Here is a 17813-nt window from a genome sequence, read left to right on the forward strand (position 1 = left end):
CTTTTGCCTTGGTCATGCCCTCTATTAAACCACTTACCCTGAATCAGTTGTGTTGGTAGTAAGCAACGTAGTTCATCCCTGGTTAACTTAAACAAAATGAGAATACACTTGTCCCTTGGTATCCCCCTCCCTGCAGATACCAAAGCCTGAGGATGCTCAAGTCCCATATATAAAATGGCATAGTATTTGCACATAACCTATATTTGCACATAGGCCTATGTATCACTTCATTCATGTGGATTTAGCATAGTACTCGGCATGAGGCAAGTTTTAGTTTTGCTTTTTGGATTTTTTATTATTTTTTTATCCATAGTTGGTTGAATCTGTGGATGTAAAACCCGTGGATATGGAGGGCCAACTGTATTGGGTGACTCACACAGCTGGAAGAAAAATTCAGCCATGCTTTGAAAAGATAGGAACCAAGGATGTTCTGGGATCTGTGTAGCAGGAACTAACAGCTTAATGATGAATCTGTTCCAAATGTTGTGCTATCTTTCACGATTCAGGGAGTCCTGGAAAAGTTGGTTGGGGGAAGAGTGAGCACTTTAATTGGCAGCCCTAACCAGACTTTCACCGTGTAGAAGAGGTAAACCCCACAAAAGAAATCTAGATTCCATTTACCCGGAAAAGTGAGCGTGAATTTGGAGGGAGGAAAAGGTGTGACTATGGAGAGGTGGTCCTCACAGCACCACTTAACTGTTCTTCTATCTGTCTTTTGTATCCTTTTCAGGTCTTTCTGTCACATCCTCCTGTCCATTTTTGAGACCTTCAGAAGCCTTCTGTCTACCCCCTAAGTGGTTGTAGTTTTCCTACATGTCCCCCTGATTCTCAAAAGACTTCCTGGCTAGTGCACATGTACATTTTGCGTAATATCATCCCTCATGAATCAGATTCTTTCACCCTCTCTTGCCGCACCTAAACATCTTGGTCCATTGCTCCCAGCCCTTGTGATGAAATATTCCATGAGTTGTTTTTCCAAAATTCCTGATTTCATTATTCAAGCTTGTGCTTCATTTAAAAACTAAATGTGTATATTTGGTAACAGTAAGTAATCAAATAGGTATACCTTGAGAGCTGTGCTTAAATTAAGCTTAATGGGTAGAAAGCTGCAAGAGAATGTTACTGCCATCCTAATAACAAGGGAAAAAAATCTTAACTTTTCTTATACTCATCAAAGAAGGCAACCAAAGAAACTGAATTCCAGAGTGACAAGCCTTTTCAAGGAGAGATGGGATACATGAACTGTTTCACCTTTGGCAGTCGGAGAGAGAGCAAACCTTCCTGCCTCCAGGGCCCAGGCAAAGATCTGCCTCTGGGGGAGGGGCAAATGTAAAACTCTCTGCCCCTAGGGAGTGGCAGAAAACCTCTTGGGCCCAGGATCCTGCACCAATCCCAAGCAAAATCTGCTATTACTGGGAGAAATGCAGGATCATCTCTCCTGTTCAACAACTATGAGAAATAGCCATGTTTAGCTGCCATGGGGGTGGAGGTAGAAATTCTGAGAAGGCGCCACGCCCCCTACCCTCCCAGGGTTGACTGCACAGGCCAAGAATGCAACAGAAGAACCAAGAACTACCTCCACCCATCAGCAGCTTAGTATCAAATTACAAGCAACAAAAGCTCACCACTTTGGGAAGCCCAATATTGTAGAATGACACAGGTATAGCAGGACTTGCTGTAAGCTGAGAGCGGAGCCAGGAAACAAACCCTCTGGCACCCAGATCCAACTCTAAGTATGAGGTAATAGCAGCCAATCCCTGGAGGAACATGCAGACTGTGGTGCACCAAAGGTAAAAATAAAATCTAAATCCGTTTTGACTGACTAGATTTACTCAGTCCCCCACACTAATGGCCAGTTGTAAATTTTATATATCTGTCTTTATTATTCTCCAGATGTGTGGCATTCAGTCTAAAATTCTAAGACTAAAAAAAAACCAACAAGTAACAGAAAATAATCCATTGTCAAGAGATGAAACAGATGACAGAGCGAAACTCAGAGATGACCCAGATATTTGAACTGTAAGACAGAAACTTTAAAATAACTATGATTAATCTGTTAAAGGATTTAGTGGAAAAGGTGGGCAATATACATGAATAGTTGTGGAATTTTGGCTGTGATGGAAAAGTTAGAAAAAAAAATGCCATCAGCAATGAAGAATGCCTTTGGTGGGCTTATCAATAGAATTGGCACAGCAGAAAGGAATCTGAACTTGATAAGTCAATGGAAATTATGCAAAGTGAAATACAAAGAGAAAACAATAATAAAGCAGGACAATTCAAAAGCTCTGGGATAATACCTGTTTAACATATATGGTATTGGAATTACAGAAGAGAAAACAGGATTACTTGAAGAGATAATGGCTGAAGAATTTTAAAAATTAATGAAAGACAATAAATCACAGAAATAAGATGTGCAGAGAAGCCCAAATAAGATAAAAAACAAACAAACCCAGTATATCATAGCGAAATTACTAAAACCAAAGATAAACAGAATATCTTGAAAATGGCCAGAGCAAAGAAACATTCCCATTCATCTCTCTTGCTTGCTTTCTCACTGTTCTTTTATAAAACCCTTTAAGAAATATAAAAGCCATTCCTTGGAGTAAAAGTTTTATGAAATAGGGGGAAAAATATATAGATATATATATATTTTTTTTTACATATATATATATATATATGTAAAAGCCATTCTTACCTTAGGGATCATGAAAAAAAACAGGCCATGGGCTGGATTTGGCCTGCTGGCCACAGTTTGCCAACCCCTTGTCTAAAGCAAAAACTGGAACAATATACTGTGAGATTCCTGCAAATTTAAAGATAAAATCTATGACAATAACAAATGTCAATAGCAATCACAGTACAAAAGAATGGGAGGGAGGACTTTGAAGTGTACTGTAGTAAGGGTCTCACTTTGTGAAGTGGTATAACACTAGAGGTAAATTGTGATAAGTTAAAGATGTATGTAAGCCTTTAGCAATCACTAAAAAAAAAGATAACTAGTCAATTGTGGAGCTGAAATGGAATAAAAAAATAATTGAAAAGGAGGTAAGAGAATGATAAAAATGGCACAAATAGGAAGCACTAACAAAATGGTAGACTTAAATCTACCCATAGCACTACATATATTAATGTAAATGGTCTACACACCCCAATTAAATGCAGAGATTGTAGATTAGATTTTAAAAGTAAGAGTTATATACTCTACAAAAGAATCCCAAATCTTTAAAAATAAAAGAATGAGAAGAAAGATAATATGCAAACACCAACCAAAAGCTAGCTAGAATGATAGTCACATTAACATCAGACAAAATAGACTTCAGAACAAGGACTATTAGCAGGGATAAAGAGGGATATTACATAAAGAGGTCAAGTCCTCAAGAGGATGTTACAAGTCTAAGTGTGCATGTTTCTAAAAAAAGATCTTTAAAAGCTGATAGACTCTCAAGGAGAAATAGACAAAACTATTAAATTGTTAGAAACATCCACATTCTCGGTAACTGATACAGCAAGTAAACAAAATATATAAAGATATAAAAGAAGTGAACAACAATCAACTTTACCTATTTGACATTTGTAGGAAATTTCAAGAGAAGAAGCAGCCAATATACTTCATAGACATGCATACAAAATCTTTAACAAATACTACCAAATCTAATCCAACAAATCTGAAAAAGATAGTACATCATGGCTAAGTAGAGTTTGTATCAAGGATGCAAGGTTGGCTCAATATTGTCGGGCTTACTTCATTAATATTTTAGAAAATGCCTGCAAAATACCCAAGTCTAAATAACCATAGCTTGTTCTCTCCAGTAAAAATGGTGTTCTATGAGAAAAAAACTTGGCTAACTCTCAAAGCACACAATTGCTTTTTCTCAAGATAAACATACTTTGGGATAACTGCAATGGTTCTTTGTGTGCACTTGCCATTTCATCACGTAACATTAAAAAGACATGTACCCAAGGTTCAAATTTTAATCCAAGTTAATTTTACTGCTTCATCAAAGATATTCTTAACGATTTTTTTTTCAACACTGCAAGTGTCATAGTGACTAAACCTGCTGAATTAGGGGAAACAAAAAAGTATGATGAAATTACAATCATAAGACACAGAGAAATTGCCCTTTTTCCACAGTTGAATCTATTAAGTCCACAAAAATATTTTGTTGACATGTTAGAAATATGGGACAGTCATTTATCTTGGCAATTGTGACTTTACAAACACAGACAAGTCATTTGCGTTTTCCTAAAACATAAATTGCGTAGAACACTGTGGGAAATGTAAAATACCAAAATAATTTGGTTTTGATGGCTTATCTTTGAACAAAGAGGGATACTCTGGATTAAAGACCACTTATAAATAAATTGGCTAATTTATCTATTGTACACTGGGTGGACAGAACCTAGGAGGACCACTGTGCTCACACCCTACATAATCCCCTCCCCTTGAGTGGGTGAGACCCGTGTCTTCCTTCCAATCAATAGACTATGGCAAAGACAATGAATGTCACTCCCATGATTACATTACAGTATGTGTATATAATACATATATATCCAACTTGCTAGCATGCAGAGGTTCTGCTTACCTGCTTACTGAAGTAAGTAGGAATCCTCTAAGCATTACAGGGGGCCTCTGGGATCTGAGGGAGACCTCTGGTCAGCAGCCCATGAAAAACTTGGGGCCCTCAGTCAAATAGCCCACAGAAATAAACTCTGCCAACAATCTGAATAAGTTTGGAAATGGATTCTTCCTTATTGAGCCTCTGGATGAAAATGTAGCCTGTGAAATTATGAGCAGAGGGCAGAGTAAACTCATGCCTGGACTCCTGACTCAGAAATTGTGAGATAAAAAATGTTTAGAACTGTTTTTGACAGTGTAACAAAAACATAGCCCCTTCTTTCATGGAATTTACATTCCAGTGCATGTGAGATAGAAAATAAACAAGTAAATACACAGAGTTAGGTGATGATAACCGCTATGAAAAAGAGTAAGTCAAAGGGAGATAGGGAGTGGTATGGGACATCCTTCTTTTATAGGAAATGGTTAAGGAAAGCCCCACTGATAAGATACTTGAACAAAAACTAAAAAAAGAAGGAAGGGAACAAGAGAGTTCTTGGTGAGAAAAGAAAACATTCCACACAGAGGGACTAACAAGTGCAAAGGCCCCAAGCTGGAAGAAAGTCTCATGTGTTTGAGGAACACCAAGGAGGTCATTGGCTGGAATGTGAGGAAAGAATAGTAGAAAATGAAGTTGGAGATGTAGCCAAAGGTCTTACCATTCAAGCCCTTGTTAGCTGTGGGCAGGACCTCCCTCTCTGTGTGACGGAAAGCCATTAGATGGTTTTGAGTGTCCAGGAGGGGGATGTGATCTGATTTTTTCAGTCAGAGTGATCACTTTTTCTGCTGAGCTGAGAATAGGCTATATAGGTAAGGACAGAAGGAGGCAGAAGAGTTAGAAGGCTACACGGGCCGGCTGAGGGCTCATTGGTTAAGAGCTGGCTTGGGATGCCAGAAGGCCCTGGGTCGGATCCCACATATGAGGGCCAGTGACACTGCCCTCTACAGCTAAGATGCTGAACAACAGCTCAACCTGGAGCTGGGCTGCGGAGAGTTGCCCGCGACGGCGTAGGCTGCAGCTCCTGCTGCAATGGGTTGCCATGGGCTACCATGTGTAGCCAGCAGCCAGTGTGAGCAGTCAGCAGCCGCAGTGAGCAGCTGTCCAGAAGCCAGCGACTGATGTGCCTCACCCGGGAAGAGCGCAGTGATGGTGCCAACTTGGGCCAGTGAAGCAACGTCCTCTACAACTAGACTGAAGAACAAAAGGACAGCACTTGTCTGTTCCCCTTCCCCCAAATCCCCAGCGCTGTTCCCATCCCCCAATTCCCCAATAAAAATCTTTTAAAAAAATAAAATAAAAATGAGACAGGGCAATTAGGTAGGAAATTTGAGGAGAAAAGAAAAAATGTCACTTTTGAGAGTGAGAAATTAGAGAAAGTAGCTTAATGGGCGATATTAAGAGCCCGTTTCAGGCTGAATCATGAAATTAACATGAATTTACTCTGCCTTGTGATGTGATTTTTCCCAAGCAGTGTTCAACTATCAGGGTACTTGATTGCAGAGAGAAGACAAACGTGAATTTTTCCAGCTTTGTCAAGCATGCATGATGGTGTAAGAGTGAGAGAATAGGGGTAGCTGGCAGAGAATGAGTAATTGAGAGCTCATGTTAGTAAGTGACTAAATGATGGGCCATGGAATGTAGGTCAGACAAATAGGTAAATAAATACAGGAGGGGTCTACATAGAAAGTAAGAAAGCAACATTAATGCATTGAAGATCACAATATAGTTGATGAAGTAGTGTTCTTTCTAGAAGTTGTGTTTGGGATTTTTAGACTGAAAATGTTAACACATTTCAAGATACCTGACTCAAGTCTTCTGTGAAGGGTAGAGTTCCCCTGAAGGAAGCCAATAGGAAAGAAGTGCTTCCTTCAGAATTTTATTCCCTGTCGAGTGTGTGATGTTTCTGGCTTTGAGGCCACATCAGTCTTGAAGGCCACAACCAAGATTGGTTGGATCACAATAATAGCAATTTCTCAGTCAGAACTTCATGATCCTACCTTTTTCTGCCCTCATCCTGCAGTGGCAAATTCTAAAGCACCCAGAAGATCTTCCTGTTCGATCATTACTAAAGTTTACCTGGGATATATTAATACTGGATCTCATATCATTTCCTCTTTTGTGGTTCTAGCTGCTCAGCTGATCCAATCATTGTTCTGAAATAAAGGAGAGAGTAAGAAGGTGCTTTCTTCCCATTTGTGTTAAAATTGTGTTTACTAAACCTTCACATAGACGTCTTCTGATTCTGTGTCTTAATATATCTCTCTTGCAGATCTTTAATTAAACTCGTTCTTTCAAAATAACTCAGCTTTTCTCTCCCAGAACTTTTATTTCCCATTCCTTGAGGTATAGACAGCAGGCAACCAGGTTGAAGGCAATATAAGTGATACCACATTGAGCTCTTCTCAAAATCTTTCCTTCTTACCACATTCAGGAATTGCTACAGCAAGTGGTGACTTGAGCTTTCTTTCTCCCAGAAGGTGTGCTTTCTGATTATCCACTGCAGGTCTGATTATCACCTTTAAATGTCATTGTCCTTTTCAGAGCCCAAATTAAAATTTCTGTAGTAGATATGCACCAAAGAGATCCCTGCTGTATTTGAATTTCTCTTTTCTAAGTTGAAAGACCAGTACAGCTCTATGTAAGACTCCATGTAAAACCATTTGCAGGTACTAATGTAATGGAGATAATACTTTGGGGACAATTTGGCCAACTGTTAAGTGAAGGGCCTACTGACATGTCCATAATACCATTGAACCAGAATGTCATCTAGGGCATCCAGAATCGATCAAAAGTAGGCACAAATCAAATGCCTGAAGATGATACGCAACTGAAAACAGCTACTACCAAGAGATTCTAGGAATATGGCAGCCTATGTCATTTGCATCAATCCTGTTAATGAAAATTTAAAATGCTAGGTAATTTTTAAAAGCTTGTTTTTCAAAGGATTAAGGGGCTGACAAGAGATTTTTTAAAATTACCAGGCCAAAATCTAAGTGAAAGCAGGAAATCAGAGAAGTAAAAGAAACACTTTAGGTGCTTTCCCCTAAATGCATTTTTCCACGTGCATTAATATGAACTTCAGCTTTGACATGGGGACCAAAGTCCAAGCCAAGGGCTCATCCACAGTAGAAAGTTGGAACTCCAAAGGGCTACACCTGTGAGGTACAAGCGAACTAGGAAAACAAAGTACTCCATTTCTGCGTACTCAGCTACTACAAGGAAAGATGTTTTGATGTCATGTAAGTAAAAGAAAAACAAAAAGCAAAACCATCCTGAGATCCTGAAACCACAGCGAGCCCTGGAGAAGATTTGCAAACCAAATTGATATAACCTACAATGTTCCCAAAAAATACCCCTGAAGTGATGAATTTAGTTTAAAATAGCCCCAAGGAGGTTCTAGAACTAGGAACCTGGCAAAAACACATCCTCTCTGGGGAAAGCCACTTTCATACTAGGCCTCAAAGTATTCCCCAAAATAACTTTCTTCAGGACAATGGTACATATGTAGTCAAAAACAAGCAAGCAGAGAAGGAAACACCAAGCATGCTACGAATGAGAGTTTGCATGAATTAACAGCAAGAACATACCAAATAAAGACTTTAGATTTTAAAATTATGAGACACACAAAACAATTATGCTTACTATGTTTCAAGAAATACAAGGCAAGCTTGAACATAGCTGCAGAAAATAGGCAACTATAAAAAGCACCAGAGCTGATTTGAAAAAGAACCAAATAAAACTTTTAGAAAGAAAACTACAATTACTAAAATTAAAAATTCAAATTAGATACAGCTGAGAAGAGATGTAAGTAGAAGATAAAAGATAAAAAATTATTCAGAATATACCACAGAGAGACAAAAAGATGAGAAATATAGAAAAGAGATGAAAAGTTCTGGGAAATGGAGTGAGAAAGATGAACATATGTGCACTAGGCATTCTAGAAGGAGAGGAAAGAGACAGAGGGGGACAGAGATGCCAGGTGAGACAATACTGAAAATTTTCCGGGTTAGTGAAAGACACCAATTCACAATTCAGAAGCTTATAAATTCCTAAACAGATTAAATGAAATGAAAAATCCACACTGGACACACAGTGAAACTACAAAACACCAAAGGCCAAGACAATCTTAAAAGGTGCCAGAGAAAAAGAGATTACATTCAAGGAATATGGCAGCCTGTGTCATAAAAATCTGAGAGACAAAAGCTGAGCTGGAAGACAGGGGAATGAAATCATCAATAGGCTGAAAGAAAAATAATTGCTAACCCAGAATTATACATCCAGTGAAAATATTTTTCAAAACAAGGAGTAAGATAAAGACATTTCAGAACAGCAGCAACAGAGTTGCCATCGGCAAAATAAGGAAATCCCGGATCCATACTTCACGTGGGAGAAGCGAGATCCCCAGTGGGAGGCAGAGAAGTGATGGGGATGAGGGGCAACGTGGGTAAATCAGAACGAGCCCTGGGTGCATAAAACAAAAACGTCGTGTGGGGTTTTAAATAGCAAATGTGATGAAATCACAATACACAACAATAACATACAAGTAGGGAACGGAGTCAATAAAGTCAATGTATGCTAGAATCCCTGGGACAAGGATAAAGTTATTTTTAGGTTATAAAAGGCCATAAGTATGCATTTTGTAATTTCTAGGGTGTCCACTAAAAGAATAAAACACTTTCGAATTATGAGAGGGAAAAATTGTAGCTATAAAAAATAACCAAAAGAAGGCAAGAAAGGAAAAGAAATATAGAACAGATGGGATAAGTAACACAAAATAAGATAGCAATTTAAACCAAAATGCCAGTAAATATGTACAAATGAACTAAATATTTGAATTAAGTGATTGTCAGGCAGGATCAAAAAAGTTACTTATATAAAGTTTACAAGAGATACATATTAAACTTAAATATACAGAAACATTCAAAGTAGTAGGACAGAGAAAAAGATATATCATTCAATTTCTAAGGAAGAGAAAGCTGGTCAGATATGATAGATATGAAGGTAAAAATCATAATTCAAGATAAATGGTCACTTCATAATGATAAATATTCTATTCACCAGTAAGTTATAACAGTTATAAATTTGTAATCACCTAATAACCGTTTCAAATTATATGCAGCAAAAGTAATAGGAGTTCATAAATTTGCCATATTAGATTTTTAAGTACTTAAGTAATTAATAGAGCCAGCAAAAAAAATAAAATAAGTTAATCAAAGACTTAAACAATATCATTAATAAATTTGTCCTCCTACAGAATACACATTCTTTCCCAACACACACAGAACATTTATAAAAATCCACATATGCTGAGCCATAAAGCAAGTCTCAATAATTGCTAAAGGACTGAAATCGTACAGAACAGGTTCTCTGACCACAATGCAATTAGTCGAGAAATCAATAGCAAAATGATAACTAGACGTGGCGCTAAGGACTTGGGTATGCAAGCCCAAGCTTGAGATCAAAATCTGGGGGTCATACAGCTTATTAGTGGAAAAACTTGGAGTTAAGCCTGAGTCTCCTTCACATCTACTTAGTGGGATGATACCATAGCAAGGCTTTTCTGTCCATAACATTTCCTTCTGCATTGGAAATTATACAACACATAAAAATAATACTAAAATGGCCTATTACTGGGTTATTGAATTAGCAGAGAATTCAAACATCTGTCCAACTGAGAGCTGATTCATGGTCTAACATGTTATGGTTGTAGGCTGTAATTTCATAGTCTCTTAAAATCAGCCTTATTATTTTTTCTTTTAATAAGATATGTTAATGGAAGCTTATCCAAGATTTCCTTTGAATAACTCAGAGTCAAGTCCTTATAAAGGCCTCAAGAGCTATTTAAAAACAGATGCAGAGCCTGGAGGCTTGTGAAATATTCCAGACAGCCCTCCTGATTTACAGTAGGCAAAAAATTTCACGTCAGCCTTTTAATCAAATAAAGCACTCATTTCCTTTAACATTAGATGCTGTCAGGATTTTCTGTTTCTCATGGGGATATTTTATATGGTTATGAAGACTATTTTATAAGAATTAATTTTCCTCGCATTTAAACGTATTTCCTTGTTCGAGAAACAATAGAACCAGCTACCCAGTTCTTTGTGCCATGAAACGCCTTCTGAATGTCTGGTTTATTGTATTGAGAGTGACTAATGCGTTTAAATCTCTCCCCCAAAGTCACCAGGACTGGATTCTAAAGACACACCAGCCCTAAATGGTCTTCACCAATATAAACAGTAAGTAAATCCCTAATGAGACACTAAAAGAAGGTAGGATTATTCTTGCTTCTAAAGATACTTACATTTGGGGGTGGAGGGAGAGGAAGAGAAAGCTATTGGAAGACAGTTTTCTTAAAAAGAGTCTAATGAAAATGTCATTCAAAGAAACTCTTATGTTAGGTAAAGATAATTAAGAATAGTTACATACACAGAAATATCTGGGAGATGCAGATTGCACAGTGATCAGAGAAGGGGCTTTGGATTTGGACTGAAGAATCTTTGAGTCCTTAGTCTTCAAATAATTACCAGAGTGATATTGTAAAGTTACTTAAAATCTTTCCATCTTAGTTGCTTCACTGGTGAAAATACTGCTCACCACACACTGTTAAGGATTAAATGGGAGAATTTGTAGCAAGTCTTTGATAAATGCCATCTTCGAGGTGGTTTCATTTATTACAAATTTTTTCCTGTTAACAAAGTAATACATTGTTGCAACAAGAATTCAGAGAATACAGAAATAGACCAAAAAACAAAAAATGAAATAGCTGCTTCACTTCCCTCCAACTATAATTATAGAGCCAAATGGTAACCACTATTAACAATTTGGTTTGTATTTGACCTTCTAAATATTTCACTTCTTATTTTAGGGTTCGAGATGCCTATGTCAGTAGATGTCTTTTATTCAATTTACTTTTTCTTTCTATATGTAACATTAAAAAAATTTCCCTTCACTTTTTGGTGTCAAATCCATATTTAGAATTCACACTGAGGTCAAGAAGGAGAGAAGTTGTGGAAGAATTTGTCCCATGTAATCGTTAATGTGGTCCGTAATTGCTTTTTTTGTATTGGGGTTTGCTCTTCAAAACTGAACTTTAAAAATTAACATACCTATCCCTGCAGTGTCCTTTGTTTGGCTGAAAAGAACATCCGTGGTGTCCCAAAGGGCAGTGCTGGAAGCACTCCACCAGCTGTCCTGCTGAGGGCTGCCTCCCCCCTGTGTCTAGGTGTCACTTGTGGTAACTAGTGTCTGATGAATATGACTGCAGGTGTGAGTTTTGTATCAGCTAATGCTTTAACTGCACATAACAGATAATCTAACAGTAGCTTAAACCCGTAGAGTTTTTATCTTATTTAAGTGACAAGAAGTCTGCAGATATAGCAGCTCCGTGACAGCATCAATGTCCTAGGTTCTGTCTTTTTGCTTTGCCATCCATAATGTAATGGCTTGTTTACTCTTGATTACAAGATGCTTGCTGAAGCTCAAACAACTAGCATGTATTCAAGGCCGGAAGAAAGGAGAAAGAGTAGAACCAGATATGTCTTTCTCCATTTTATAAGGAAAACAAAGGCTTAATCAGAAGTCCCCTGGGAGACTTCTGCTTGGGCCAGAGCTGGACCACATAGCCATTCCTACCTGCAGAATTGCGGGGAAGCAAGTCCTGTATTTGTTTTTCCAACCCGTACAGTGGGAAATAGCAATGCAAAACGGTCTAACTGACCCACAGCCTCTGGCACAAGAGGGACAGTGGGAGATGGGGCGGGGGTGGTGGGGTGGGGGTGACTCTTCTGCTCAGTTTTTCTTGTTGGTGCTGGTATGAAGACATGTCCCAGTCAGAGCAGTAAGGATGACCCACACGCCAGCCATTAGAAGCACCATGCCAAGAGAAGGCCTGGGTTCCTCAATTACAGCTCTTAATGACCAGCTCCTTTGGTCCAGACATAGCTACTTGCCCAGGGTGCACGTGTGCCCTGAGGCTGGGTTGTGGCAGGCCTGGCATATGCCATCTCTTGGCTCAAGATCCCTTTGGTCTTCTCTAACAATTACAGTATCTTTTTATCCTTAAGGTTTATTGTGGGGACCCTGCTTCCTTCCCTGCCCCTGAGCATGGTTTAGACACACTCGGGCCTACTGGGAGTTCTCCTAAAGTCCAGGGATCCTATGCAAACAAGTTGACCCCGTCTCAGAATTTTGCACACCCAAGGGGAGTGGCCTCCACATGGACTTTTCTATAGGCAGTGGGCCTTGGCTTACATTTCTGTAACATGTAAGAGTGATTCAAATGACTCTTTAAAGAACAAGGAAAATCACCCAAGGTGACTCCTGTATTGCCTACTTGCTTACCAAAGAGGTGGAGTTCACCTTCTCCCACCTTAAAAAAAATAATAATCTGGCTACATAGTAAATTAGAAAATATGCAGTAATTGCAATACTAGCAAGTGGCATAATTGATTCTCTGAGCTTTTATGTAACATATCTTTAGATCACATCATTCACTCATTTATATTCTTTCCTTCAACCAACATCTGTGGAACCCACCAAGTGCCAGACCCTGAGCTAAGAGTTGTGGATACAAAGGCAAATCAGGCATGGTCTATTACCTGACGGACTTTATTAGTTAGCATCTAGTGTGTGGGAACGATGTCAAAACCATGCTTACCTGTTGTGTTCTGAGGGCTAGGGCAGAGGGGTGCCTAGAACGGCAGGGAATCCCAGTGGAGGCGGCGCTAAATCAGGCTGAGGCCAGACAACTTGTGAGGAGAGCGGATGCTTGAGCGGAATTTTGAAGTATGAGCTAAAGTTGCTAAAGGAAGAAAGCCTGGGTGATGACAGGGTGCTCATGGCGTTGTTTCTGCATGTACTAGATCACTATATACAACCTGTGCGTGCAAAGCCAACAAGAGCAAGAGTTCCATATGGAATGAATGGTATTTAGAGAAATAAAGTCTAGGGGAGCCACAGAGGAACAGGTACCAGAGACTGCAATGTGTTGTTGAACTAATGAGCTTGAATTATGGTTATAAATTTTGGTTACAAGCCTATTAGGTGACCCCCCTCACCCCCCCAAAAAAAAAGTAAAAAAATAAACCTCAAATGTTTCTATTTTAATGAAAAAGGAAAGTTAAACATCTATGATGGATTGAGTGTAAAGCTATGGTCTTCCCAACATGATAATTACAATCATTTTAGAACAATAGTCCCTGAGTACCAGCCTCTCAGCTTGCATGAGCTTTGGTAGGTTAAACCCTCCCTCTGGGGACTTCAAACCCCTTTAGGTGTTTTCAAAGTTGTAGGTGAATATTTTATCCTGGAAATTATAATGAAATAGAAACTCTCTAAGGCTAAGTCATTTCCTGCAGTATGTTTTCAGGCGATTAGAGTACCATTTACTCCCCTGCAGTATAAAATGCACAAAATGGGGACAGAGTTAATAAACCTCCCTTGGGATTGCATTTATTATAGCTTCAGGAAACAACTCAGGTATGAGAAAGGCAGAGACCCATATTTGCGTATCAATTTTGTTTCTTTAGTTTAGCTTCAAAGAGTTCCAGTGTTTCTCTAGTTTTCTAGAAGACTGGGTCTTTGAGAAGAAGATTCCCACAATGAAGCCTTAATGTAACTCAAGAAGTCAGAAAGGGTGAAATTTATTTTTAGATTTTTTTTTATTATTATTATTTCAAATTGCAGTAAAAACATTTTGTCTGTTGGTTTTAAAAACACTTCATGTGTTTTTAAAGTTTTATTCTGGTGTACCCTGACATTTGAGACTGAGAACATTTCAGAAGATTGTCAGTATTGAGATACTTGTTTCTATTCTCTATGTGTGGTGGTTACTGCAGAAATGATTGATGATGAACTCACTCTATTCTAAAGCCCACAAAAATACTGATTCATAATACCTTGTATTGTGCTTGGTTTTCCCATTTATAATGCCCTTTGCTGTGCATTGTCTTATTTAACCTTCATGATATCCCTATAACATTGACTTGGCACTTTCCAAGTTAGGAAAGTAATTCAGAGGCTCTAGCAAGTAGATCTCAAACTTAAGTCTTCATTCGCATCACCTAGGTGAGCTTTTCAATAGACTCATGAACTTCACGCCCCTACTCAATCTCCAAGACTCTGCTTTAACAGTAAAAAAAAACTGCCCAGAAGATGCTGATAGAGTGAACCCAGTGGGGAACCCCTGTTTAACGGGATTTTTCTAGAGCTCTTAACAGAACCAGAACTCAAACCAGAGATGCTGGCTGCAAGTCAAAGGTGTTTCTCATAGATTACAAATCAGGTAGAAGCAGTGGATGAGAGACAGGGGTTGGGGGCAAAGATGTAGATGGATGTGGATTGATGGCAAAAAGATAAATCTTAGAGCAATTTTCTTTCTAAAAAGAATTTTAAAAAGTACAGATGATTGTCATTTTCTAAACCTCAGAAACCACCTCAGATGCAAGTATTGTAAACATATATCACATCTAACATTGAAAACATAAAATTTTAAAAAATATATTTGTTTACAATGGAACCCACAAACACACACTACCTTTCATACAGTAATTTCTTTGTTTTACTCTCCCTTGTAATTATTGACAGACATGCATTGTATAAAGAATTTAAGTAGTGGTGGGAAAGAACTTGAGAGTTATTTCTAGTAATTCCCTTGCTCCCTTAATGGGTTGATGTCAGAATTTCTTTTTTAATGTGTATCTGACTTTATTTTGTTAACACTTGCTCCAATCTTAACTTCATAAATCTGAGGTTTTCAATCCTTACTAATCCAACAGACAATCTGAGAGTTCAGGATCTTTTCTTTGCTGTTGGTCCCCCTGGGAATGGTCGTTAACTTTTCGTCTACTAGAGAAAAGAACAATTTTTATGGCTCTCAAGTGTCTTTTTAAAATAGGGATTTCTTTTCCTTTGATGATACATTTCAACTCATATTTTATATCTTCTGAATGAGTAATCCTGTGAGTAAATGTCCTTTCATACGTATGTATGACAGGCAGTTGAATAGACAAAACTTCTAGTTAAAGAAACCATTTTGTACCTTTTAAAAAAAATAAATAATTACTTTCTAAATGAAAATTCGCCCATGAATTTTTATTTTATATTTTTGAATTTTCAAATTTTTCTATCTGTTTGAAGAAAAGCATATAGTCTTTCTTAAACAATATTCAAAATATGTATTAACAGAAATTTTGTGTATGTTCATGTAATTTCAGAGCTTGGCTATGTAAGCCTTCATGTGTACATATGTGTGCCTGTGTAATTCTGGTATAAATCTGTTTAAGAAATGATTTTAAGAGAAAAAAAATGCCCTTAATTAGCTCATATTTTACTTTTTATTGTATGCCATTTAACACACTGAGTGGTTTGTTCTGTTTCTGTGTTATAAATTGCTTTACTTGCCATTACTATTCTCTAATGGTTACCAAAAAGAATATTTGTCAATATCTGTAACTTGTTCCATCTTTGGTTTAATGGTTTAAAATTCTTTAGAATACAAAGAAAAATCCCAGAACATTTAAGAATGTTGAAGGAAGGGTAATTGCAACAGTAATTTGAACCCAGGACCACATTCTACCTACACGTGTACGTCACAGGCTGCCGACTGACTGCCGAAGTGCTGGAGCAGGGACAGTGGCAGAGTGCATGTTCTCGCTTATGTGGACCTCCATTCCATAACAGGATATATCTAAATAGGGCTTCTCTACTGGTAGGCAAAATGGAGTGTACATGTGCATAGATTCATTTTCCTGGGGCTAGATTCATAGCTTATTTAGACTGTCAAAGGATTTCATAGCCAAAAAAGTCAGAAAACTGCTAGACTGCAAAGTTACAAGATCACTGTGTTCAATGCACTCTGTCAGATTTTCTAAACATCATTTATATATTAGTCAGGGTTCGCCAGAGAAACAGAACCAATAGGATAGATAGATAGATAGATAGATAGATAGATAGATAGATAGATAGATACAGATATATGTATAAATGGAGATGAATATATACATATGAGATTTATTATAGAAATTGACTCACATGGTTATGGAGGCCAAAGTGTCTGTCCCTTGATCTGCAGTGTGCAGGCTGGAGAACCAGGACAGCTGGTGGTGTTATTCAGTCCAAGCCGGGAGGTCTGAGAATCGAGGAGCTGATGGTCTTGAGTCGGAAAGCCTGAGAACCAGGAGCGCGTATGCCTGAGGGCAAGAGGGGATCTCGGCTTATCTCAGCTCAAGTAAAGAGAGCACCCTTCCTCTGCCCTTTTGTTCCATTCAGGCCCTCAATGGATTGGATGATGCACGCAAATCAAAGGCTAATCTCTTCCCTCACAGACACACTCAGAAATAACGTTTTACCAGCTATCTGTGCATCCCTTAGGCCAGTCAAGTTGACACATAAAATTAAACATCACACCCTTAAAAACCTGAAACAAATTGATCTGACTTTTTTTTCTGCCTCATAAGACTAAGGTACCAGTCAATAAATTAAAGAAGCTTTATTGACCTGAATGGTACAGGCATATGACTAAAGCACAGAAAGTATAATACAGTTTCATTTTATGAGAGTGATGTGTTCCTGAAGACTTGGCAAAATTCAGAACTTGCATATTTCGTGTCTAAATGCTCCCATAGGACTGATGAACATGTTCACTGATGACCGTGGCCAAGACATATGCCAATAGTATAAACAGAGTTGGTGATTTATTCACCCCTTCTCCAGCTTAAAATTATAGCTCTTGAAGATGAAAAAAACATTTACATTATTTCTAAATTTGTGCTGAAAGTGAAACTTGATTGATATTTTAAGGTCAGCTTTTCAAGTTAATGCAATTTTAATTTGCATATATTTGCATTAGGCATGTTCCATTGTGTATGGTAAACTGAAAAAGTCATCCTTTCTAATGATTCAGATGCTCAACATTTTAACTCAATTTTATCTCTTGTACCATTCACAAATAATTTTGCACAATTGACAGTGCTAACACTGCTTGTTTAGCACAATTAATGTAATTAATGGCTCAACTAATCTATAAAGGGAAATAAATTTCTCTTCATTCTTCAGTAGTTAGCTATGTTGTGTTGCTTTTTTTTTTTTTGGCTGAGCCATCCTGCCACCTGTTGGCAGCTCAGCAGCTGCTCAGCTCGGACCGGGACTTGAACCGCTGTTGCTCAGAGCTCAAATTCTTGAGCAAGCTCTTAACCAACT

At 38.1% G+C, this 17813-nt stretch overlaps 1 protein-coding gene across 5 annotated transcripts in view; it reads left to right on the top strand.

Moving 5' to 3' along the window:
* TXNDC16 (thioredoxin domain containing 16) overlaps positions 1-2600 on the top strand; it is an 83711-nt gene extending 81111 nt beyond the window's left edge. For 3 of the 5 annotated variants that reach the window (XM_019645556.1, XM_019645543.1, XM_019645565.1), the window contains one exon: positions 731-1814. In XM_019645556.1, coding sequence (XP_019501101.1) covers positions 731-804 — 74 coding nt within the window. In that variant the 3' untranslated portion in view covers positions 805-1814. Of the gene's footprint in view, positions 1-506; positions 707-730; positions 1815-1893 lie in introns of those variants that run through there. The other 2 variants (XR_002124378.1, XM_019645573.1) reach the window with 2 other exon arrangements.
* The last annotated feature ends 15213 nt before the right edge of the window (positions 2601-17813 follow it).

The sequence above is a fragment of the Hipposideros armiger genome, unplaced genomic scaffold (genome assembly GCF_001890085.2).
Source record: "Hipposideros armiger isolate ML-2016 unplaced genomic scaffold, ASM189008v1 scaffold_5, whole genome shotgun sequence".
In the NCBI taxonomy this organism is placed as follows: Eukaryota; Metazoa; Chordata; class Mammalia; order Chiroptera; family Hipposideridae; genus Hipposideros; species Hipposideros armiger.